Here is a 24,941-nt window from a genome sequence, read left to right as displayed (position 1 = left end):
AATTGCCTTTTTAAAAAGTGCAGTCTGTAGGAATGTAGAGCCTGGAGTAGACTGTTCAGCTTGCTCTATCATTCATTTAGATTATGGCTCAAAGAGTTCCTCAAATGTAACCATAATTGATTGCCCTTTTTAAAAAAAATCTGATTCACTAATGCCATTTAGAGAGGGAATTCTACTGTCTTTATCTGCTCTGGCTGACATGAGCTATGGACCCACAGTGATGTGGTTAACTCTTAACTATAATCCAAGGGCAATTAGGCCAGTAAATCTATTCTTCCTTAGATTGGACGTGGAGGTGCCAGTGTTGGACTGGGCTCGACAAGGTCAGAAGTCAGATGACACCAGGTATTAGGTGAACAAATTTATTTGAAACCACAGGCTTTCACAGTGTAGCCCCTTCATCTGGTGAAGTGAGAGAGAAGCACACAGGCTCAGAATTTATAGGTAGAGAAATAAATGTGCAGGAAGATCAAATGATCATGCAAATAGCATGAGTGGAGTGTCAACAGGCTGAATAATAGGCCTCTGTAGGTGGTCAAGTGTGTCAGGCGGTGTGAGTAAAGTAACAATAGCTGAATAACAAGTGAAGGGATGACCTATAATCCGATTAAATGAGGCAGAGAAACAATTGCAAAAGATTAAAAATAAGGTGGTGCTGGAGACAAACCGAGTGACTAGAATAACATAATAGGTATAAGAGCTGCATACTGAGGGTCTAACCAAAGCAACGAGTAATCCAAAACTGTACAGACTAATTAAGGTAGAGAGATCATAACAATTTATCAAGGTGTTGGTGTCAAAACAAAACAAAAGAAGATTTTACAGACACAGAACGGTGTGGTAGCATCACTCATAGCATGTAAAAGGCTTTAGAATTGTAGAGTTTTACAGCAAAAAAGAAGCTGTTTAAACCCATGGTACCAAACGACAAGCACCTAACTACACATCATCATCCCCAAATCCATTCCTGCCTTTCCTTCATTCATCTTTGAATCTGCCCCATCAGACTTCTGTCCCAGCCAGAGAACCAGAAAAACTCTGATCAAAGTCATGAATGTGACTGTGACATCGGCAAGATCTGTTCATGCCAGAAACATGCAATCCTGAATAGATATAATTTTTAAGTCAAGGTACGGTAGGCAATCACATAGGGGCAGCACGGTGGCTCAGTGGTTAGCACTGCAGCCTCACAGCGCCAGGGACCCAGGATCGATTCCAGCCTCAGGCGACTATCTGTGTAGAGTTTGCACCTTCTCCCCGTGTCTGCGTGGGTTTCCTCCAGGTGCTCCGGTTTCCTCCCACAGTCCAAAGATGTGCAGGCTAGGCGGATTGGCCATGCTAAATTGCCCGTAGTGTTCAGGGGTGTGTGGGTTATAGGGGGATAGGTCTGGGTGGGATATTTCAAAGAGCGGTGTGGACTTGTTGGGCCAAAGGGCCTGTTTCCACACTGTAGGAAATCTAATATTCTATCTATATTCCAAAGTTATCATACCATAATCCTCCTTTTAAAGACTCAGAATAAACAATGTCTTTGAACAAACATTTGTCTAAGTATGACTTTAAGTGCCTCACTGTCATACTTTGTTTTATAATGCTGAATGAAATATCTTTAGATACATTTTTATTATGTTAAAGGTGCTATATAAACATAAATTATTGCAGAAATTCTGAAAATATTTTCCTAATTTGTATGCATCATTTAAAAATGTCAATGTACAAACACATGAAAAGGAACAACAAGAGGCCACGCTGTTGCCTACCTGTGAATGTGGAAGCATATTCACAATTTCTAAAGTAGATTTGTATTTATTTTTAATCATTCAGGAGATGTGCGCTTCGCTGGTCGGTCCACCTATTATTCACCACTGTCTATTTGGTGTGAACACACCCCCAATGCTTTTCAGGAGGGAGCACCAGGATTTTGATCCAGTGTCACTGAGGAACAATGCATTTGCAGTTTTTCCAATCTGAGGATGGTGAGTGGCTTGGAGGAAACTTGCAGGTGTCCTCAGATGTCTGTTCTTATAAATGGTGTCCTCATATACCCATTGGCTTGGTGTCTTAGGTTGTGGCAGTCATAAATTTGGAAGGTGCTGACAAAGGAGTGTCAGTAGTAGATGTTTGTGGATGTATGTTCTTGTTGAATAAGCCTTTTTTTCTTGTAAACCATTTCATATCTTTATAAATTGTTGCCTATTATTAAGAGATTCATGTTTCACATTCCATGCAAAACTAAAATGAAGACAACAGAGGAAAGGTTAGAAACAAAATGTTGTTACATAACTGGAAATGTATATGGGAAAAGATGCATATATTAGATCCTTACAACATAACAAGTGTTTTGATCTACCCCTTTAATAGGCACTAAAGGCCAGTCATTGCACAATTTCCAATTCCACTCCCAAGCAATTTGCAATTCGTCAAAAAAATAAACATTGCAGTCATGAGCAGTGCAATGAAGCCTCCTGTGCCCCCGCTCCATCTTCTTCATAATTGTGGAACCCAATTGCAAGTTATCTATTTGCAAACTGAATGACCGTGAATCCATTGTTGGAAAAACACATCTGGTTCACCAATGTTCTTTAGGGAAGGAAACTGCCATCCTTACCTGGTCTGGCATACATGTGACTCCAGACCCACAGCGATGTGGCTGACTCTTACCTGCCCTCTTAGGGTACTTAGAGATGGCAATAAATGCTGGCTTAGCAACCAATATACTCATTCCATGGATGAATAAGAAAAATCCTGAACTGCTCTGTTTGTTACCAACACTCATCCATTCATCAAGAGAGTAATTTTGGCACTCAAGATGGCCATGCAGACTCCTAAATCCATGCCATGTTTCTCTGAAGCAGAGGTTTGTAAAAGGTTAGTAAGTCACAAAGTCCAGGTCATTATCACTCACTGTGTGAAGAAAAATAGCCTTCACTACTAGCCTAAATCTCTTGCCTGAACCATCAAACCTTTTGCATTAGTCCTTTGACCATTAACTAATGGGAACAGATGAAATGCCTACTTCACCTAATCTAGTCAGAATCTTGTTCATCTCTGTCAAACCTCCCCTCAATGTCCATTGCCTCAAGAGTAACGGCTCCAGATTCTCCAGCAAAACCTTATAGCTAACCTTGTCTTCTCATCCCTGGAATATTCTGACCATTCTTCTCTGCACCTTCAAGGACCCTCACACCTTTCCTCAAAAGTAATGTCTGGAACTGGTGCACAATCTTCTTGTTGTAGCATAATTAAAGCTTCGTGAATGTTCAGCATAAACTGTAGGATATTGAACTCAATGCCACCATTTCTAAAACCAGAGATCCTACATCATTTGATCATTAACTATCCTGCAGTCTTCAAAGATCAATGTGCATGAACTCCCAAGTCCCTCTGACCAGAACTGTGCTATGAAGTCTGTATTGCATTCCCTTCTGTGTTCTGCCAAAGTCCATCATCTCACTTCTGTATTAAATTCCATCAACCTCCTGTCTCCTAGTTTACTCATGTCTTGCTGCAGTTAATTTGTGTCATCCTTGCCTCCAAATTTAGCCTCATTGTCAGACCTTGAAATTTTACTATATATTCCAATATTCAATCTACATGACTAAAATACAGGGGGAACACAATGGTCTCCCACCATCCAACCTACAAAGAAGGATTACGGAAATGTGAAACTTCAGTTATGAGAACACACTGAAGAAATTGGGAGAACTTCTGAAGACAGCTTACTGGACCTGAAACATTAATCTTCTTTCTCTCCACATGCTACCAGACCTGCTGAGTTTTTCCAGCAATTTCTGCTTTTGCTTCTGATTTCCAGCGTTCTTAGTTCTTTATTTTTGGTGTTGTTGTTGAAAAAGAAGTTGGAACTATTTTCCTTGGAGTGGAATTGGCAGATAGAGGTTTTCAAAATCATGAGCAGACTGGACAAGAGTAGAGAGAGAGAAGTTTTTTTCCAGTTGGAAAAGGCTAGAAAGAATGAGATGTCATATCTTTAAAGTGACATGCAAAAGAAGTGAGTGCTATGAGAAGAAAACCTTTCACACAACAAATATTTAGGGTATGGAATGCACTGCGTGGAAATATGGTAGAGATAGGTTCAACTCAGGCATTGAAGAGGGCATTGTATAGATATATTATGCAGGGATATGGGGAAAATGCAGAGGTTGGCATTGGGGAATGATTGAATCTGTGCTGACACGATGGACTGAATGGCTTCCTTCTGCACTGGTATAATTCTATGATTCCAAACTGAAAAGTTCTGTGGTCTCAATTCAGTTATGTGAAATCAGAGACCCTATATGCTACCATATCATGATCTCAAGCCATTTCATCTCACCAAAGTACAATAAAGTATTATCCTATTTTCCCAAGCAATATTCAATCAACCACCAAAAAAAGAACAGCCCCAATCATCAGTAGGAAATTGAGAAACAAATTTATAAGGATACCTGAGTCATCTATAGGAATAATCGGGTGGGTATTGTAGGGCATATTTAACTTTCCAAACATAGACTGGGCCTGCCATAGTGTTAAGGGCTTAGATGAAGAGGAATTTGTTAAGTGTGTACAACAAAATTTTCTGATTTCAGTATGTGGATGTACCTACTGGAGAAGGTGCAAAATTTGACCTACTCTTGGGAAATAAAGTAGGGCAGGTGACTGAAGTGTCAGTGAGGGAGCATTTTGGAAGGCAAGGCTGATAAGTGTAGGGAATACTTGATGACCAGAGAAAGGGAGGTTTCAGTCAAGACTGAAAAGGAAACATATGTCAGGTATAGACAGTAGAGATCAAGTGATCCCCTAGGAGAGTTGAAAGGCAGTAGGAATATACTTGAGGGAAATCAGGTCACAAATGAGATAGGAGATGGCTTCGGCAAAGAGTGCTAAGGAGAATCCTTAATTGTAAACCACTTAATGGTAAAGTCCTAGGGAAGTGTTGCTTAACAAAGAGACCTTGAAGTGCAGGTTCATAATTCTGTGAAGGTGGAGTCGCAGGCAGGCAGGATAATGAAGAAGGCATTTAGTATGCTTGTCTTTACTGTTGGTAAAGTTGGGAGGTACTGTTGCAGCTGTACTGGACATTCATTAGGCAACTTTTGAATAATGTGTGCAATTCTACTTTAGGAAGGATGTTGTGAAATTTGGAAGCACACAGAAAAGATTCACAGTGATGTTGCCAGCATTGGAGGGTTTGAGTCACAGGGAGAGGCTGAATAGGCTGTGATTATTTTCTCTGGAGGCTGAGGAGTGACATTGTAGAGGTTTAGACGCCTGTATGGGATGGACATGGCGAGAAGTCGAGGTCTTTCCCCATGAGTAGCGGTATCCAAAACTAGAGGGCATAGATTTAAGTTGGGGGAAAAGATTTAAAAGGGACCCAAAAAGTAACATTACCACACGGTGTGGGTATGAGCTGCCCAAACAAGTGGGTAAAGCTGATTATAATTATAACATTGCAAAGGCAACTGGATGGGTATATGAATAGGAAGGGATTAGAGCAACATGGGCCAAATGAGACTAGATTTATTTAGGATGTCTGGTTGGTCAGGATGCATTTGATCAAAGGGGCGGTTTCTATGCTGTACAGTTCTGTGACTTATAGCTAGCTATGAGACAAGTTACACACTCCGGTTCCATACTTATCTATCAACATAACTAGGACTACCAGTAAGCAAATAAGAAATATTACAGAAATAACAAGGTGTAGAGCTGGATGAACACAGCAAGCCAAGCAGCATCTTGGAAGTAGGAAAGCTGACATTTCGGACCTAGCAAGGCCCAAAACATCAGCCTTCCTGCTCCTAAGATGCTGCTTGGCCTGCTGTGTTCAACCAGCTCTACACCTTGTTATCTCGGATTCTCCAGCATCTGCAGTTCCTATTCCCTCTTAAAAATATTACATTGGATTGTCAAGGAACGACGTGACAATTTATTAATTTAACATTCCTTTTGAGGTATTGCTGTCAACTTGAAAATAATTCCTTACATCCAGTCCAAATAGTGTGGAGTTGGAGGAACACAGCATGTCAGGCAGCAGAGTTGCAGGAAACTCAGTTTCAGGTTTATACCCTTCATCAGGGCTGACTAACCCATAAGTACAGCTCAAATCTAACAGTAGAAAAAGAGCATTCGAACCAAAAATTTATTGAAAGCGTTAGGTTTTGGAGTGCACTTCACAAAGACATATAATACCAGAAAATAAGTTAAAACAAAACAGCAGCATGGATCAAAATACAAACAAACAGAGTGGCAACACAACCTCGGAGCTGACGGAAAATGCATGACACAGTAAAATATTTATTCCTTCCAACTGGAATGAAAGTTTCATGAAGTAACAGTAAAATACTTCCACTGTGTTGCACACAAGGATAAACAGTGCAAACAGCCACACAGAATTTAACAAGTCACTACAGTGAAGTTTCTTTGTGTTTTAATCCACCTCCTCCACAGTTGGTCCTGTGGAAGTGGCATTTCCAGCCTGGGTTCTGCAAGATCCCCCTGTTGCACCTGCCCCTCCTTGGTACAGGTTGGAAATGATTGGCCGACAGACATTTTCCAGCTCTTTCTGCTTGTGCTCAAACTCCTCCCTGTCTGCCGTCTGATTCTTCTCCACCCAGGATATGGCCTGGTTACACTGCTCAATTACTTTTTTCCTATCTCCCTCACTGATCTTATTTTTGACGTCCTCATCCTCCACTGTGCTCTTCATGTTAAAGGCGTAGGACTCCAGAGAGTTCTTGGCTGCGATCCTCTGCCGTTGGGCTTCATCTTCAGTCTTGTACTTTTCCGCATCCTGCACCATCCTCTCAATCTCCTCCTTACTCAGCCTGCCCTTGTCATTGCTGATAGTGATCTTGTTCGATTTGCCAGTGCTCTTATCAATGGCAGAGACATTCAAGATGCCATTGGCATCGATATCAAAGGTGACCTCGATCTGTGGCACACCACGAGGGGCAGGAGCGATGCCACTCAACTCAAATTTCCCCAGGAGATTGTTGTCTTTGGTCATGGCTCGCTCTCCTTCATACACCTGAATAAGCACACCAGGCTGGTTATCACAGTAGGTAGTAAAGATCTGGGTCTGCTTAGTGGGAATGGTGGTATTGCGCTTGATGAGTGCAGTCATGACACCTCCTGCTGTCTCGAGACCCAACGACAGGGCAGCAACATCCAGGAGAAGTAGGTCCTGAACATTCTCGGACTTGTCCCCCATCAGAATAGCTGCTTGAACAGCTGCCCCATAGGCCACGGCCTCATCAGGATTGATGCTCTTGTTCAGCTCCTTGCCACTGAAGAAATCTTGCAGCAGTTTCTGGATCTTGGGAATGCGGGTGGAGCCCCCAACCAAGACAACATCATGGATCTGTGACTTGTCCAACTTGGCATCTCTCAGAGATTTCTCCACTGGTTCCAGAGTGCCCCTGAAAAGGTCAGCATTCAGCTCCTCAAACCGAGCCCTGGTGATGGAGGTGTAGAAGTCAATGCCTTCAAACAGGGAGTCAATCTCAATGCTGGCTTGTGTGCTGGAAGACAGGGTTCTCTTGGCTCTTTCACAGGCTGTCCTCAGCCTCCTCACTGCCCTCTTGTTCTGACTAATGTCCTTCTTGTATTTACGCTTGAACTCCTCAATGAAGTGATCGACCATGCGATTATCAAAGTCCTCTCCTCCCAAGTGGGTGTCACCCGCTGTCGATTTCACTTCAAAGATACCATCATCAATGGAGAGGATAGACACATCAAAGGTGCCACCCCCCAAGTCAAAGATGAGAACATTGTGTTCTCCTCTGCCCTTCTTATCCAGGCCATAGGCAATCGCAGCTGCCGTTGGCTCATTGATAACACGGAGGACATTGAGGCCAGCGATCACACCAGCATCTTTGGTTGCCTGGCGCTGCGAGTCATTGAAGTAAGCAGGCACTGTGATAACAGCATTACTGACAGGGTGTCCCAGGTAAGCCTCTGCTGTCTCCTTCATTTTGGTCAGCACCATGGATGAGATTTCCTCAGGGTAAAAGGCTTTATTCTCACCCTTGTACTCGACCCTGACCTTGGGCTTCCCTCCTTCATTCACCACCCGGAAGGGCCAGTGCTTCATATCAGACTGCACGACTGGGTCATCAAACCTCCTTCCGATGAGCCTCTTGGCATCAAAGATGGTATTCTGTGGGTTCAGGGCTACCTGGTTCTTGGCAGCATCTCCGATGAGCCTCTCAGTGTCGTTGAAGGCCACGTAGCTGGGGGTGGTGCGGTTGCCCTGGTCATTGGCGATGATCTCCACCTTGCCATGCTGGAAGACCCCGACACAGGAGTAGGTGGTACCCAGGTCAATACCAATGGCTGTTCCTTGAGCTGCAGGGGACATGTTGATGAGAGTGTGTATCACTGAGTCCTCTCCTCTGCCGTGGAATGTCTCCTGTCGTAGTGATGGAGCTGGCACGTGGCGTCCAATCGAACCTGGCGACTGTGATTGTGACGATTCCGGCTGAGCTGCGGCCCTTTATGCATTGTGTGTGGGCGGCAGCGGGCGGGTGATTGACGGCGGCGCGGACCAATGAGAGAGCGGGTCGGTGAGGTCACGGTCGGAATGTTGTGGAAGGTTCTGCAGCGGCGACCAATGCGAGCGAGGCGGGTCCGCGAGACGGCGAGAGCCCGAGAGTGTTCTGGAAGGAGCGAGTCGGTGGAAGAAGGTTCTGGAAAGGGGCGGCAGTTTCCAGCGGGATCTCCCCATGATCCAGCCCCCCCCCTCTACCGGGGAAAAGGATGGGAGTGGGATGTACTGGGGACAGGGTCTGGATCCCGGAGTGACGGTGGGGGCGGGCCGGTGTGAGCTGTGAGGAGGGGGTTCACCAAATGTCCAGGATTGTCAGGGAGTGTCCAGGAATGGGACAGTGCTGCACGGAAAACTTGGGAGGTAGGGGAATGAAACACACTGTTTGGGCTGTTTGAGGATTTTTGAGTTGCGATTCTGTTCTCGTTTTGAGGAAAAACCGTCTTATCGCGTGATTGGAAACGGGTTTGAATTTCTGGTCAGAGGTGTACCTTGTATTGAGGGTTGATGTCCGTCATGTAATATCTCTGGGATAGTGTGGAATATCTCATTTCTTCATTTTCCTCTGGCCCGCGTGGGTCACACATCAGTTCCCAGTTCAAACGGGGAAAATCAGACTGTTTGGCCCATCAAGTCTGAGGAACCCCAGAAGACAATCTATTTACATGGGGCTTTTACCGTGGCTACCCAGCTTACTGGCACATAGCACCCAGGGGAGACCCATGCAGACACAGAAAAGCAGCAACCTACATGCCCAAAGCAGCGAAGCCAGTGATCAGAATGCTGGGGCAGGGAAACCAGCAGCACAGTTCGGCCATGTTGCCCCCTGGGGATAGCAAAAAGCAGTCACACACATAGAGGCCCCCTGCGTTGGTCTTCTGCAGAAATCCCTTGGGGAGAGATGGAGATATTTGTCTTTCTAACTGTGTTAAGCTGTAACTTTTCTTACTTAATATCTCTATTCTGTAACTGTGGATTGTATTGAGATACTTGGCTGGAGGTCGGTATCTTTGTAACTAAGATGGCACTGTAAATGGTGACTTATAAAACTTTTCACTGTATTCATTTGAGTACATGGGACAATAAAACTAATTCAATTTTATTCAAATCAGTGTGCAAACTTGACAGAGTCACCCACGGCTGGAATCAAACCCAGGTCCTTGACACTGTAATGCAGCAGTGCTAACCACTGAGCCAGCACGTGATAGGTCTCATTGGGGAATTGTTCCTCCAAGAAAGCATGGTGGAAATCCTAGCACTGTCTGGAAGTACATAAGTGTCTGTGATGGGAAAAGACAAGTGAATGATATTTTCAATGATGCTCTTTTCATCAGAACCCAAATGGGGTTTTGTCCACCTGAAATACCAAAGACTTCCCCATTTCAGCCTGATTGCATTGGGAGGATTGGTTTTGATATTCTCATCTTCGCCAGCTCATTATGACATAAAGCATTCCCTATTTGAAACAACCGAATGCAAAATGAGAACACCAACCCTCACCAGTCGCTGTGTCTAAGTCCAATAACTCTCAACCCAACCCAGAATTAGAGATTGTAATCACGGCAAGAGTCCCCAGTTTGTTATGAACCAGACCAAACCCCTTCAAAACCTCTCAAGGCGATAGCCAAGACCCGAACCTTTTCATATTTTAAAGATATGTACAAGATTTTGCATTCTCAGTGCAATTTGATTGGCCAAACTACTCAGCTTCAAGCAAATCCCACTTTATTCTTACACTGAACTTAAAATACATATGAAATAAGCATAAGAGAAAAGAATTAGTTTAACAGTAACTGTCAAAATGCTTACTGAAATAATATATATATATTTAAAGTACTGCTGATTGACTGTTCAATGTAACAGCATCCTGTAAACACACTTGGCAAAGCCACATTCAGGAGAACTCGGAAACACAAACCGAGCAGTAAGGAGTAAACAAGCTTTTGCAGAGAAAGAGCTGTGTCCTCCTCCAAAATTCAAGCTTAAGCAGAACAGCAAAATCTGCAAAATTCTGGGCCTGTGTATTATTAACTCCTCCCACTTATGCTTCTTTTGTCTGCAGTTTTGAAAAAAAAGCTAGCTATACTGTTGGGTGCAGAGCAGACAGTTTGACTCCAAGTTTACAACACTTGCTTTCAAAAGAAACAAAATGGCATAAATTCTTAAAGGCATATCTTGTCACAGGCATTATAATCCGATTTTCCGATGTGGAAACTCTGCCATCACAATATGAAATATATTGATTTCTCCCTTTTCCTCCTGCCCTTCCAGGTCACACCTCAGTTCCCAGTTGGTGAGGCACCATGCAAAAAGAGGCATGGGGCTGCTTTGGAACTGAAGGATGTGAAGAAAAGCAGCAGGCTGCCAGTCACTCCCATGACAAAATACCCAACACCTCCCAAACTCTCCACCCAGCACCCACTCCCAACAGATCTACCCTCTCATTGCCCAGCTTCAATAATTCCCTGTCACTGCTCTAACACTGTTTATTCCTTATTCTGCTCTGGGGGTTGTCTCCAACTCGCAGAGTGGGCGGGATAGAGATGAGAATCTCTTGAGTGTTGCAGTGGGCATCCTGAGGAAGTGACATGTTCCTCAGCGTGACAATGTTGAAACTGAAAGTGGCTTGAGTGTGAACATGGACTCCAAACAGCTAGGAGACAGTTGGACTGAGGATGTAAGTTGTTCAATTTGTGTGGATTTGTTCACTGATCCGGTTTCACTGGAGTGTGGCCACAGCTTCTGTCGCTCCTGTATCACTCAGACTTGGGAATATAAAGGGATAAACTCCTGCCCGGTATGTGGAACGACGTTTCCGACAATAAACCTCAGAGGCAATCTAACCTTAGCAAGTCTAGCCAAGAAAGCTCAAAAATTAAGTCTGAATCCGCAAGAGTGGCATATATTTCACTGTGTGGAACATCAGGAAGAACTGAAGCTGTTTTGTGAAACTGACAAGAAATTGATTTGTCGAGATTCTCGGCATCACAAATCTCACAACTTCATGCCGATTAAAGAAGCTGTTGAAATGTACAAGGTAAAATGAATCAGATTTCATCTCCCAATTATTTCATCACATTTTCATGGTCTCTCACTTTTATTTTTCGGTTTTCTCTCCCAATCCCAGGACCGGGTTAAATCTTCTTTAGCTTCTCACACTGAGAAGAAATGGGTGTTTCTAGGTATGGAGCAGCAGCAGAAACAGAAGATTTCCAAAATTAAGGTAAAATCTCCCTGAACTCAGCTTCAACATTTGATTTGGTCGTTTATTTTTTTTTGCAGAAACACATTGTATTTATATTTGCCCTGATAGGAGGAATCCAGCCGACTGCAGACCCATATCAAATTCGAGTTCGTTAAAATGCACCAGATTTTCATTGAGAAAGAGCAGAGTTTAATCCAAGATATCAGGGAACAAGAGGCAAACATTCTCAAAACAATGGAGCAAAATCTTGTTGAAATTCAAGACAATTTAAATTCTCTTCAGGAGCAAGTCTCAAAGTTGGAAGAACAGTTGGAACAGAAAAATGAAGTTATATTTCTGAAGGTGAGGGATTGTATTTCAGTTTAGTTCAGTGAAAGTGTGACTGTGATCAGCCCCCAATGAGATGCAGACACCGTCCTCCTTCATTCTCCCTGTCAATATCTCTTTCCGGCCCTTTCTTCCTCGTGTTTCTCTACTTTCCTGTTCAGTACATTTTCCACAATCGCACAGTGATTACAGTCCATCACTCTCATGATGAATACCTTTTTCCTGAACTCCCCATTGTATTTATTTGTAACTAGATGATGTTCACAGACTCATTATCAGATTCCCTCGAAGTGGAAACATTTAGATTGCATCTATCAGTTTGACCCCTTTCATAATTTTAAACATCCAAGTCAGATCTTTACTCAGTACAATGTACTAATGTTTCCTTCAATCCTTTGCAATAACTGAAGTTTTCTATACATGTTTCTGGTCTTTGATATCCTTTGTCTCACACCTTTTTCTACAATATCTCCAACAATCAGAATTGGCTGTAGTCAGCAGCTTGTAACAATGTGAGTGTAATTGCTGCTTTCTGGATCTGGACAGTCAGTCTCTGTCAGCTGAGATTGGTGTTTTGTTTATTTCAGGAGGAAACATCTTGGAAGACGAGGTAGGACATGCACTTTACTGACACTCAGTGCAAGTTGGTGAAATTACTCCGGTTGTGGTATTTCCGGTGATTTTGTATTCAATTAATATTAAACATTTACAGTATTAATGAAGAGGGTAAAACGCTGTCAGTTACAGATGGTATCCTGTCTACTGAAAAATTCGATAGGCTTTTACCATTTCCTGTGTGGAAAGAAATGCTGGACGCCATTAAACCTGGTAAAGTTCAGATAAGTACCTTTGTACTGATTTATGTTTTATTATTTGAATTAGTATGTGTGTAAAAATCAAAGATGGTATAATTAAGCACTGAGGTATAAAGAAGGCTGGTTAGCAGGTGCTCTGATTGTCCCTGACATTGACACAACATTTGACTTGGTGCAGCAGAAAGGAGCCGTCGTAATACTGCGGTCACTAGGAATCAGGGGAAAAGTGGAGTCATACAGAGCACAAAGGGAGATGGTTGTGATTTTTCAAGATCAATTATCTCAGCTCCACGACACTTCTGTAGGAGTTTGTCAGAGTAATGTCTTCGGGCGAACCATTGTCAGCTGCTTTATAAATGAACTTGCCTCTATCGTGAGTTCAGAGTAGGGGTGTTGGGAATATTCACTGCTGATTGCACAATATTCAGCACTATTTGTAACTTCTCAGATACTGAAACCTTTCATTGTCCAACTGCAGCAAGTATCAACGTTCTGGAGGTTATCACTGACCAGAAGCTGAACTCACCAGCCATATGCACATTATAGCTACAAGAGGCTGAATGGTCTGCAGCCAGTAACTTACCCCTGATTCCCCAATGCTTATCCCCAATTTCCAAGATGCAAATCAGAAGCATCTCCACTTGCCTGGATAAGTGCAGCCCCAACAGCACTCAAGAAGCTCAACATAATCCAGGAAAACACAGCTTGCTTGAATGGTACCCTATCGATCCCCTCTAACATTCACTCCCTGCACCATCAAAACACAGTTGTAGAAATGTGTACCATGAAAAAAAATTACAGTAACTCAGACAGCAATTTCCAAATATGCAACCTGAAACATTTAGAAAGGCAAGGACAGCAAATAGACAGGAACCCCTCTGCCTGAGTCCCCTACTCTGGACAAAAGATCTTGGCTATTCACCCTATCCATGCCCATCATGATTTTATCAACATCCCAAATGTCATCCCTCAGTGTCCTATACTCCAGGGAAAATAGCCTGAGCGTATTCAGCCTCTCCCTATTGGCCAAACCCTCCAACCCCAGCAACATCCTTGTAAATCTTTTCTGAACCTTTCAAGTTTCACAACATCCTTCCTATAGCAGGAAGACCAGATTTGCACACAGTAGTCCAAAAGTGGCCTAACCAATGTCCTGTCCTGTCGCAACATGACATCGACTTCTATACTTAATGCAATGACAAATAAAGGCAAGCATACCAAACACATTCTTCCCTATCCTATTTACTTGTGACTGTGCTTTCAAGGAACTACGAACCTGCACTCTAAGGTTTCTAATTGTTTGGCACCACTCTCCAGAACCTTACCATTAAGTGTGTAGGTCCCACCTTGATTTGCCTTTCCAAAATGCAGCACCTCACATTTATCTAAATTAAGCTCTATCTGCCACTCTTCAGCCCATCTGATCAAGTCCCATTGTACTTTGAGGTAATCTTCCTCGCTGTCTACTACACCTCTAATTTTGGTGTCTTCCGCAAACTTGCTAACCATGCCTCCTGTAATCACATCAAAATCATTTATGTAAACGTCAAACTTCACGAAATTTATGTTGTGAAAACCTCACCCTTCCCAGCTGAACCTTTCCTCCTCTCCAATCCTTATTCCCTGGTACATCTCCCTGCTGTGTGTCACCCTCATGACTGTGACCAAGGTCAGGACAGGGAATCTGGGAATGAAGCTTTGTCTGCGCATTGGGGAGGGAGGAGTAGTGAGGGGGTGGAGTCAGCTGGTGCTCACTGTGGAGATGACAATCCATTTCCTGCACGTTCAGCAAAGTCTATCTTTGCAATAACCCTGAGGAGACATTACCCCCACTTCAGATGAGAATCCTTTCTGTAAGTGGGGAGAACGTTAAGATGGAGATGTGACTGTTGTGTAGCACATTGAATTACCACCTTGACGTGTGTCCCCATATTGACTGTTATGTGTTCCCATGGACCAGATGGAAGTATTTGGACATGACCAATAATTTCCAGTCAATATTGAAGAAAAAAATGAGTGTATTTATTATTTACAATGAAGTCACTACTTTTGCAAAGAAAAATGTCAAGGTTTGTGTAAATCTGAAATAAAAACAAAAACAGAACAGGAAATACTTGATAGATCTACAAAGATCTGTGGAGAGAATAAACAGTGTGTGTTTCATTTAAACTGAGGGGGTTTGGCACAAGGTTAAGATTTAAGATTGATGAGCTGCAGGAGGCCATTCAGACCATCAAGTCTGCTCCATTATTCAATGAGATCGTGGCTGAGCTGGTAATCCTTAACTCCACTTCCCTGCCTTTTCCCTCTAACTCTTGATTCACTTCCTGATTAAAAAAAAATGTCTGCCTGAGACTAGAATATACTTAACAACCCATCCTCAACAGCCCTCTGCAGTAAAGAATCCCATAGATTCACTACCTTCTGAGAGAAGAAGTTCATCCACATCTCTGTTTTAAATGCGTAACCCCTTGTCTGAGAATATACCCTGTGGTCATTCAACTCTCTCACAATGGGAAACAATGTCTCCATATCTCCCCTAGTAAGTCCACAAGGAATTTTGCATGTTTCAAAAATGGCGTGTCACATTCTTCAATATTCCAACAAGTATAGGCCCAGTTTATTCAACCATGCCTCATAGCATAATCTCTCCATCCCTGAAATAACCATAGTGAACCTTCTCTGGACTGCCTCCAATGCCAATATATTGTTCTCTTCCTATGGCACCGAAACTGTTCACAGTATATTCCACCTGTGGTGTGACTAGTGCCTTGTACAGTTTTAACAACTGCTTCCAACAAACAACAGTTTTAACAGCTTCCTACTTCTACATTCCATTCCCTTTGAAATAAAGACCAACATTCAATCTCACTTTCCCTATAATCTTCTAAACTTGGATGCTCTTTTCTTGTGATTCCTGGATGAGTACTCCAAAATCCCTGAGTTCCATAGCTACCTACAGTTTTTCTCCATTTAAATAACACCCATCTCTATTCTTCCTGCCAAATTCAATCACCTCAGTTTGCTATATTGTGTTTCATCTGCCAAGATTTTTCCCACTCACTTAACCTGATTATATTCCTCTGCAGATTCTTTATTTCATCCTCACTGTCCCACCTATTTTCTGCAATCTTCGCATTCACTGTTCTGAACTAAGTCATTCATATATTTTGTGAATAATTGTGGCCGCAGTACTGATCCTTTTGGCTCACTAGTAATTATTAGCTATCCTGAAAAAGTCACATTCATCCCAATTCTCATTCTTTTATTAGTTAAACAATCATCTCTCCATTTTTATAAACTATCTCCTACCCCATGGCCTCTTATCTTCTTCCAAAGCTTAATATGTAGCATCTTGTCTAATGCCTTCTGAAATTCCAAGTAAATTACATCCACAACTTTCCCTTCATCAATCCTGCTTATTACCTTCTCAAAGATTTTAAGTAAATTTGTCTGGCATGTTTCCACCTTCTTGACTCTGCTTCATAATATTAAAAGCTCTTGTATTGCATCATTTGCAATAGATTTGGACATTTCCCCAAGAACATGTATTAACCTAACTGGCTGGGAATTACATTTGTTCAATCTTCTTCATTTTTCAGGTAAATCTGTTACATTGTCAATTTTCCAATACGGTGGGATTTTCCAGGATTTAAGGATATCTGGAAGATTACTGTCAGCCATCTGTGTTCCTATTTCCCTTAATATCGAGGATGCATGCTATCAGCCCAGGGGGCCTATAGGTCTTCATCCCCATTAGTTTCCCCTGCACTTCTTGTTTTCAGAATAGTCGTTAACCAACATGAGTTAACCAACAGACTATTCACACTCTGAAATTGTACAGCTGATTGTTGAGCCCTGAGGGCTGTAAGGTACAGAGGGGAAGATGAGATATTGTTCCACTAGCTTGTGATGAGCTTCACAGAAGCACAACAGCAGACCTGAGGCAGAAATATTGACATGACAACACTGTGGGATGTGTTGAAATAGCAGGAAACTGGAAGCGCAGGGTCATTCTTACCGAGAGAGAATAGGTGCTCTGCAAAGCAGTCATCCAGTGTGCATTTCGTCTCTCAATGAAGAGGAGATGACATTGTCAGCAGCAAATGGAGTAGAGTTGTCCAAATCCTGCTCTCACCTTTACCTGGTCCATCTCTGACTATCTATTCCCTTCCTTGACATCTCTGTTTCCATTTCTGGGACAGACTGGTCACCAATATCCATCACAAATCCAGCAACTCCCACAATTACCTTCAATATACAATCTCACAACCTGCTTTCTCTGCATATCACATCCCATTCTCTGTCTCTATCACATCAGATCTGATGATGCCACCTTCCACAGAGGCACCTCAAAAATGTTTGTGTTCTCAACCCAGCACTTCCCACCACCATGGTTAACTGGGCTATATCCGATCAATTTCCCACAATTCTGGCAGCACTCCTTCCCATCCCCCCAGCAATGACAGGGTCCACCACCCTCCACATCCAAAAGATCATGTGCTGCCAATTATGTCATCTCCAGTGGAATGCCACCCCCAGACGCACATTCTCCTCCGTTCCTTTCTCAGCATTCCACAGGGATCATTCCCTCTGGGAAAGCCTGGTCCAGTCCTCCTTCACTCCCGACATCTCCCCACAGCCCCATGTCACCTTGCTCTGCTCCCGCAGGAGGTACAACACCCACTTACTTCCTTCCTCCTCAGTATCCAAGGGCCCAGATACATCTTCCAGATTCACTTGCACTTCACTGAATCCAGTCTATTGCATTCACTGCTCACAATGCAGTCTCTGTTACATTGGGAGATGAAATGCAGACCCGGCGGCGGGGTGGAGGTGGGTGACCGCTTTGAAGAACACCTCTGCTCTGTCAGTTACAATGATCCTGTGCTTTTAGTTACCAGCCACTTCAACATCCACACCCCCACCACACCGTGTTTCCATCCCAACATTTCAGTCTCAGGTCTGCTGCAGTGCTCCAGTGAAGTTCATCACAAACTGATGGAACCACACCTCATCTTCCCACTTGGTACCTTACAGCCCTCAAGGCTCATCAATGAGTTGAACAATTTCAGAGTGTTAATACCTCCCTTCATGTTCATTCCCCACCCCCACACCTCTAGGTCCTGTTCCCTATAGGTTATACTAAGCACGTACAACCCATTGTCACCTGTTCCCATTTCCCATTTGTATCCATTAAGCATTTCCCTCTCTCACAGATTATCATCAGTCGCCCCTTCGTCTGGTTCCCCATCATTTCTCTCTCTGGGCACAATCTCCATCTATTTGACTCACTCCTTCTCCACACCCACACATCCACTCCCACCGTGACAACCAGATCACCCCCTACACACATCCCACAACAAAGATCTTCCCCACATGCGCAACCCTCTCCACCTCATACCTCACCCACGCAAACATATTACTCAACAACACACTAACACATGCATCCCCTCACATAGACACATGCCGCAGTCACGCCCATTCCCCCAATGCACACATTTTTCCCACCGCACATATCCATGTATCTACCACATTTAAAAATCTCTGTGAAAATCTTTGTGCTGAATTATTTATGCTTCATATCTCAGCATGTTCTTCAGTCTATTTATTATTTCTGCTTCCGGGGTAGAAGGGAATTTGTGAGTTAGAAAGTAAGATACGAACTTATTTTTAACACACAGAAAGGAAGGAAACTCAAAAGCTGGTAACTTAAAACAATGTACAAATGAAAATACCATAAGAACATTCGTACATCAGAAACAGGAACAGGAGTGGCCCCTAGAGCTTGCTCTATCATTCAGAAAGAGCATGGCTGATCTGATTATGACCTTAACTCCATTTTCCTGCCTGACTCAAACTATCTTGGACTCCCTCATTGATCAAAAACCTGTTAACTCGGCTTCAAATATACTCAACAACCTGGTCTCCTCTGCTCTCGAGAGGGAGAGAATTCTAAAGATTAATGATCCCAAGGCACAAAATTCCTCCTCATCTCCATGGTAGTTGGCAGACCCCTTACTTTGAAACGCTGTCCCTGGTTCCAGACTCCCCCACGATGGGAAACTGCCTCTCAACATCTGCTCTTTCAGCACCTTCACGATTTTGTACATTTCAGTAAGAACTTCTCATTCCTCTGAACTCCAATGAGTACAGCCTCAGCCTGAAACCTTTCATCACCAGGAAATACCTTCATCCCAGGAATCAAACGACTGAACCTTCTCTGACCTGTCACCACTGTTCAATAAAACTCTTTCCCAGTACATCAGTGATAATGGGAACTGCAGATGCTGGAGAATCCAAGATAATAAAGTGTGAAGCTGGATGAACACAGCAGGCCAAGCAGCATCTCAGGAGCACAAAAGCTGACGTTCCGGGCCTAGACCCTTCATCAGAGAGGGATGGGGTGAGGGTTCTGGAATAAATAGGGAGAGAGGGGGAGGCGGACTGAAGATGTAGAGAAAAGAAGATAGGTGGAGGGGAGAGTGTAGGTGGGGAGGTAGGGAGGGGATAGGTCAGTCCAGGGAAGACGGACAGGTCAAGGAGGTGGGATGAGGTTAGTAGGTAGGAAATGGAGGTGCGGCTTGGGATGGGAGGAAGGGATGGGTGAGAGGAAGAACAGGTTAGGGAGGCAGAGACAGGCTGGGCTGGTTTTGGGATGCAGTGGGGGGAGGGGAATAGCTATATACAGTATACTGTATCCATTGTACCCGGTGTGGCTTCCTCTACATTGGGGAAACCAAGCGGAGGCTTGGGGACCGCTTTGCAGAACACCTCCGCTCGGTTCACAATAAACAACTGCACCTCCCAGTCGCAAACCATTCCAACTTCCCCTACCATTCTTTAGATGACATGTCCTTCATGGGCCTCCTGCAGTGCCACAATGATGCCACCCGAAGGTTGCAGGAACAGCAACTCATATTCCGCTTGGGAACCCTGCAGCCCAATGGTATCAATGTAGACTTCACCAGTTTCAAAATCTCCCCTCCCCCCACCGCATCCCAAAACCAGCCCAGTTCGTCCCCTCCCCCCACTGCATCACGCAACCAGCCCAGCTCTTCCCCTTCACCCACTGCATCCCAAAACCAGTCCAACCTGTCTCTGCCTCCCTAAACTGTTCTTTCTCTCACCCATCCCTTCCTCCCACCCCAAGCTGCACCTCCATCTCCTACCTACTAACCTCATCCCACCTCCTTGACCAGTCCGTCTTCCCTGGACTGACCTATCCCCTCCCTACCTCCCCACCTATACTCTCCCCTCCACCTATCTTCTTTTCTCTAAATCTTCGGTCCGCCTCCCCCTCTCTCCCTATTTATTCCAGTTCCCTCCCCCCATCCCCCTCTCTGATGAAGGGTCTAGGCCGGAACGTCAGCTTTTGTGCTCCTGAGATGCTGCTTGGCCTGCTGTGTTCATCCGGCTTCACATTTTATTATCCCAGTACATCAGTCCAGTCAGTGCCAACTGCTTTCTTTTCAATTACTAAATAAAAACTGAAAGATCTGCGGATGCTGTAAATCAGGAACAAAAACAAAAGTTGCAGGAAAAGCTCAGCAGGTCTGGCAGCATCTGTGAAGAAAAAATGTTAGCTCTGACTTTTCTTCACAGATGCTGCCAGACCTGCTGAGCTTTTCCTGCAACTTCTGTGTTTGTTCCTTTTGATGACATTGGGTTTCGGGAGATTTAATTGGTATTTTGAGATCAGAGTCAGCAATTCCTCTTTCAGTTTTGTGAAAACACATTTCACTCCCACATGAGTTTGGGAAATAATGAATGTCAGTGGGACTTGAACAAACAGGAGCTTGTTCTCACTGAGGCAGCTGTAGCAATATTCCAGTGGTTGTAAACTGAGGGAGAAAGCTTGAAAAAGGCTAGAATAACATAAAAGCAGTAGAGTTAGAAATTTATGGAGCTATAAGAGGCCTGAATCCCATAGCTCTGACTCTCATAGCTACCTTCATTACAGCACATCACACCCCACGTCCTGTCAGGACCCCATCCCATTCTTCCAGTTCCCTCACCTACATCACACCTATTCGGATGATGCCACCTTCCAAAACAGTGCTGCTGACATGATTTGCTTCTTCCATTACTGTGATTTCCCACCCACTGTGGTTGACAGGGCCCTCAACCACATCCGACCTATCACCCGAAGTATCCACCTTTGTCCCTTTCCATCACTTGCAGCAGCATGATCAGGTTCCCCTTGTCCTCACTTTTCATCCCACCAGCCTCCACAAAGGATCATTCCCAGCCATTTCAGACAACTCCAGCAGAACACCACCATAACACATCTTCACTCACTCCCCCGTCAGCATTTCACAGAGGTCTTTCCCTCCAGGACACCCTAGTCCATTCCACCAACACCGCTCCCTGTGTCCATAGCACCTTCCCATAGCAACACCTGCACCTTCATCTCCTACCTGCTCACCATCCAAGGGGCTCCAAGAGTCTTGCCATGTGAAGCAGCATTTTGCATGTACCCCCTCTAATTTTGTTTATTGTGTTCACTGCACCCAATGTGGCCTTCTCTATATTGAAGAAACCAAACACAAACTGGGTGATTACTTTGCGGAACACGTCCGGTCTGTATGCAAGCAGGACCCTGGCGTTCCTGTAGGTCATTTTAACACAGCGTCCTGCTCGCATGCCCACATGTCTGTCCCTTGGCATAATGCAGTGTTCTAGTGAATCACAGCACAAACTGGAGGAACAACATCTCATCTCCTGACCAGTCATTTTACAGTTTTGTGGACTTGATACTGAGTTCAACACCTTTAAATTGGGAACATTTCTTCCCTTTCTTTTCACTTGTTATCATGTCCTCTTCTCCCCCCCCACTTAACTACCCTTTCAAGTCTGGCAGGAGACTCACCACTGTTCTGTAGAAGGGTCCCGACCTGAAACATCAACTTTTCCACTTCTTTGATGCTGCCTGACCAGCTTTGTTCCTGCAGTTCCACACTGAGTTAGACTCTGCCTCCAGCATCTGTTGTTCTTGTTATCTCCCATTGTTCTACCATTCTCACATTTGGTTCACTGAATCTGAACTGTCAACATCTTTTCTTCACCGGCACACTGCTCCCAGCATCCAGACCACCCCACTCCTCTCCAAACTAGAGCATAAACGCTCCCTCCTACACTCTTCACTTCAGCTCTGTTGATGCGTCACATCGACTCGAAGCATTAGCTTGCTCTCTCTCCATGGATGCTGTCTGATTGGCTGTTATATCCAGCATTTGTTGTTTTCAGAACAGATTCCAGCATCTGCAGTAATTTGCTCCTACATTAATTTGAATAATTTATTTTTGAATTTTTAAAAAAATTTGCAGCTCTCAAGATCCACATTTATTAGCTGCCTCAAACTGCACTTCAGAATATGATGCTGACCTATATACTTGTGCTCAACACAAACTTCCCACCCCACACACACATACACAGGCACATCTCCCCAGCCACACATTCTCCCAAGACTCACCTACGTCTACATCTCCCCACGTACACATACACACATCCACCCAACACATACACATACCCAATGAACATATACACTGCTCAAACACAATCCCACCCATACCGACCCACACAACCTCACTCACACATGTTCCCCCAATATCAAGTCCACAAAACTGTAAAATGCCTGGTCAGAAGATGAGATGTTGTTCCTCCAGTTTGTGCTGTGATTCACAAGGGCACACAGATGTGCCCACGCTCCTCCACACGCACACACACAGGGACTGTCTCTAATTCTCTGTTTTTTCCTTCCAGTCTCTGTGACCCTGGATGTGGAAACAGCAAATCCCGAGCTCGAGGTCTCTGAGGACCTGAAGAGTTTGGGACAGACTGAGATTCCCAGGAGCCTCCCTGACACCTGGAAGAGGTTTACAGACTGGTTCCGTCCCTGTGCCCTGGGATCAGAGGGATTCACATCAGGGAGACATTACTGGGTGGTGGAGGTGATGGGGAATCAGTGCTGGAGTCTGGGAGTAGCTGCAGAGTCTGTGGAGAGGAAGAGACGTGTCAGCCTGAACCCGGAGAACGGATTCTGGATCATTTGGCGGGATTGGAATCAATTTTATGTAAACTTCCCTGAATTCACTCTCCCTGTCAATCAGGTCCCCAGGAACGTGGGAGTTTATCTCAGTTATGAATCTGGGACAGTTTCATTTTACAATGCGGACACCAAGTCCCATCTCTACACCTTTACTGGGAATAAATTCACTGAGAAACTTTATCCTTTCTTCATGACTTGGTTGGAAAACCAGTTTCTGAGAATCTGCTCCGGTTGGATCTGAAAATGTGAAAGGATGAGGGCCTTGGAGCCTCCCTGAGGTCACAATGTCATGATCCTGAGATTAGGGTCAGAGGTCAGGGATTGGGATCAGAAATCCCCATTGACAACAAAATGTGTCGTTGAATTTCAAGTCTATATTTTGTAAAATCACAACCAAAGCGTAAATAAATCTTATCCAAGTATAAATGTCAGATGGTGAAAATAACAAGGACATGAAATCTCTTGTGTGTCTCATTTACTCCCTGCTTCAGTCAAATTTCAACCCTCACCCCACCCATTCCAGTTTATTGTTCATCCATTCACCTGTTTCCCAGTCCTGAGCTGGGATTCTTCTGTGTTTCCATCTCTACACCCAGAACATGAAATCCTGAATGGGAAATCCATACGCTGAAGGGTGACAAAGCTGCAATTCCATAACATGCTGTATTGAGCTACTTGTATCGTTGGAGAAGCCTCTATGTAGGGGTGCTGGTGTTGTACTGGGGTGGACAATATCAGAAGTTACACAACACCAGGTTATCGTCAAACAGGTTTATTTGAAGTTACAAGCTTTCAGAGTGCAGCTCATTCATCAGGTGCAGTGAGAAGATAGAGAACAAGATCCACTCTCTTCCAGGATTTCCAGCATCCGTAGTATTTCATTCTGACTCACTGTCCACAGATGCTGCCTGACTTGCTGAAGATTTACAACATTTTCTAATTTTATTTCTGATTTCCAGCATCCCCAAGATTTGGTTGTGTGGCATTGCCCTCAGTTGGATGATGACCTATCACCTGTGCTTCCACCTTCCCATCACTCACAGCAGTGTGGTTGTGTTCCCCTTGTTGTCATGTTTCATCCCACCAGCCTCCACATTCAAAGGATCATTTTCCGTCATTTCAGACAACTCCAGTAAAATGCTACCACCAAACACATCTTCCCTTCACTCTCCCTGTCTCCATTTCACAAGGATTAGTACCTCTGGGATACACTAGTCCATTTCACAACCACCAACACCTGTCCCTTCATGTCCTCCCTGCTCACCATCCAAGGGCTTAAACAGTCGTTCCAGGTGAAGCAGCAATTCACCTATAGCTCTTCCAATCTTGTATATTGTATTCACTGGACCCAAAGTGGCCTACTCCAAATTGGAGTAACCAAACACAAACTGGGTGACCGCTTTGCAGAACACTTCCAATATGTGCACACCCGTGACCCCAACCTTCCTGTAGCTGCCTATTTTAACACAGTGTCTTGCCTGCATGCCCACATGTTTGTCCTCAGCATGCCACTCTGTTACTGTCATTCCAGTATTAAAAATGGGAGGTAGAGAGAGAACAGGAAATTATAGACCAGTAAGCCTAACATTGGTAGTGGGGAGAATTCTCAAATTAATTATCAAGGATTTTATAGCAGAAAATTTAGAAAGCACAGGCACAATCAGACAGAGTCAGCATGGATTTATGAAGGGGAAATCATGCTCAACAAATCTATTGCAATACTATCAAAATGTAACCAACAGTGTTGACAAGGAGCAGCCAGTTGACGCGATAAATTTGGATTTTCAGCAAGCATTTGTCAGAGGCATGCGTAACAGATTATTGTGCAAGATTAAAGTGCATGGGATTGAGGAAAGTGTATTGAGATGGATGGAAAACTGGGTGGCAGAGAGGAAATAAAGAGTAGGAATTAATGGGTCCTTTTCAAATTGGTGGTGAGTAACTAGTGGGATGCCACAGGGGTTGGCGCTGGGACCCAGCTATTCACAACATATATTA

At 44.0% G+C, this 24,941-nt stretch overlaps 2 protein-coding genes across 2 annotated transcripts; one reads left to right on the top strand and one right to left on the bottom strand.

Annotated features, from left to right (window-relative positions):
* Positions 1 to 6,130: 6,130 nt before the first annotated feature.
* Positions 6,131 to 8,545, bottom strand: LOC125467670 (heat shock 70 kDa protein 1B). Its single transcript, XM_048563820.2, has one exon. It carries the CDS (start codon positions 8,357 to 8,359, stop codon positions 6,428 to 6,430), a length of 1,932 nt encoding a protein of 643 aa, XP_048419777.2. The 5' UTR covers positions 8,360 to 8,545; the 3' UTR covers positions 6,131 to 6,427.
* Positions 8,546 to 8,574: 29 nt separating this feature from the next.
* Positions 8,575 to 23,369, top strand: LOC132206268 (zinc-binding protein A33-like). The gene is made up of 6 exons (XM_059639732.1): positions 8,575 to 11,582; positions 11,673 to 11,768; positions 11,859 to 12,092; positions 12,665 to 12,687; positions 12,790 to 12,905; positions 22,658 to 23,369. Exons 1-6 carry the CDS (start codon positions 11,184 to 11,186, stop codon positions 23,182 to 23,184), a joined length of 1,395 nt encoding a protein of 464 aa, XP_059495715.1. The 5' UTR covers positions 8,575 to 11,183; the 3' UTR covers positions 23,185 to 23,369.
* The last annotated feature ends 1,572 nt before the right edge of the window (positions 23,370 to 24,941 follow it).

Source organism: Stegostoma tigrinum, chromosome 34, assembly GCF_030684315.1.
Source record: "Stegostoma tigrinum isolate sSteTig4 chromosome 34, sSteTig4.hap1, whole genome shotgun sequence".
Lineage (NCBI taxonomy): Eukaryota > Metazoa > Chordata > Chondrichthyes > Orectolobiformes > Stegostomatidae > Stegostoma > Stegostoma tigrinum.
The sequence above is the reverse complement of the archived record's forward strand: the minus strand, read 5'-3'. Positions and strand labels throughout refer to the sequence as shown.

Coding starts and splice junctions, on each gene's coding strand:
- LOC132206268 (XM_059639732.1), top strand. CDS start 11,184: ATGGACTCCAAACAGCTAGGAGACAGTTGGACTGAGGATGTAAGTTGT. Junction 11,769..11,858: donor AGAAGATTTCCAAAATTAAG/GTAAAATCTCCC, acceptor TTGCCCTGATAG/GAGGAATCCAGCCGACTGCA. Junction 12,093..12,664: donor ATGAAGTTATATTTCTGAAG/GTGAGGGATTGT, acceptor TGTTTATTTCAG/GAGGAAACATCTTGGAAGAC.
- LOC125467670 (XM_048563820.2), bottom strand. CDS start 8,359: ATGTCCCCTGCAGCTCAAGGAACAGCCATTGGTATTGACCTGGGTACC.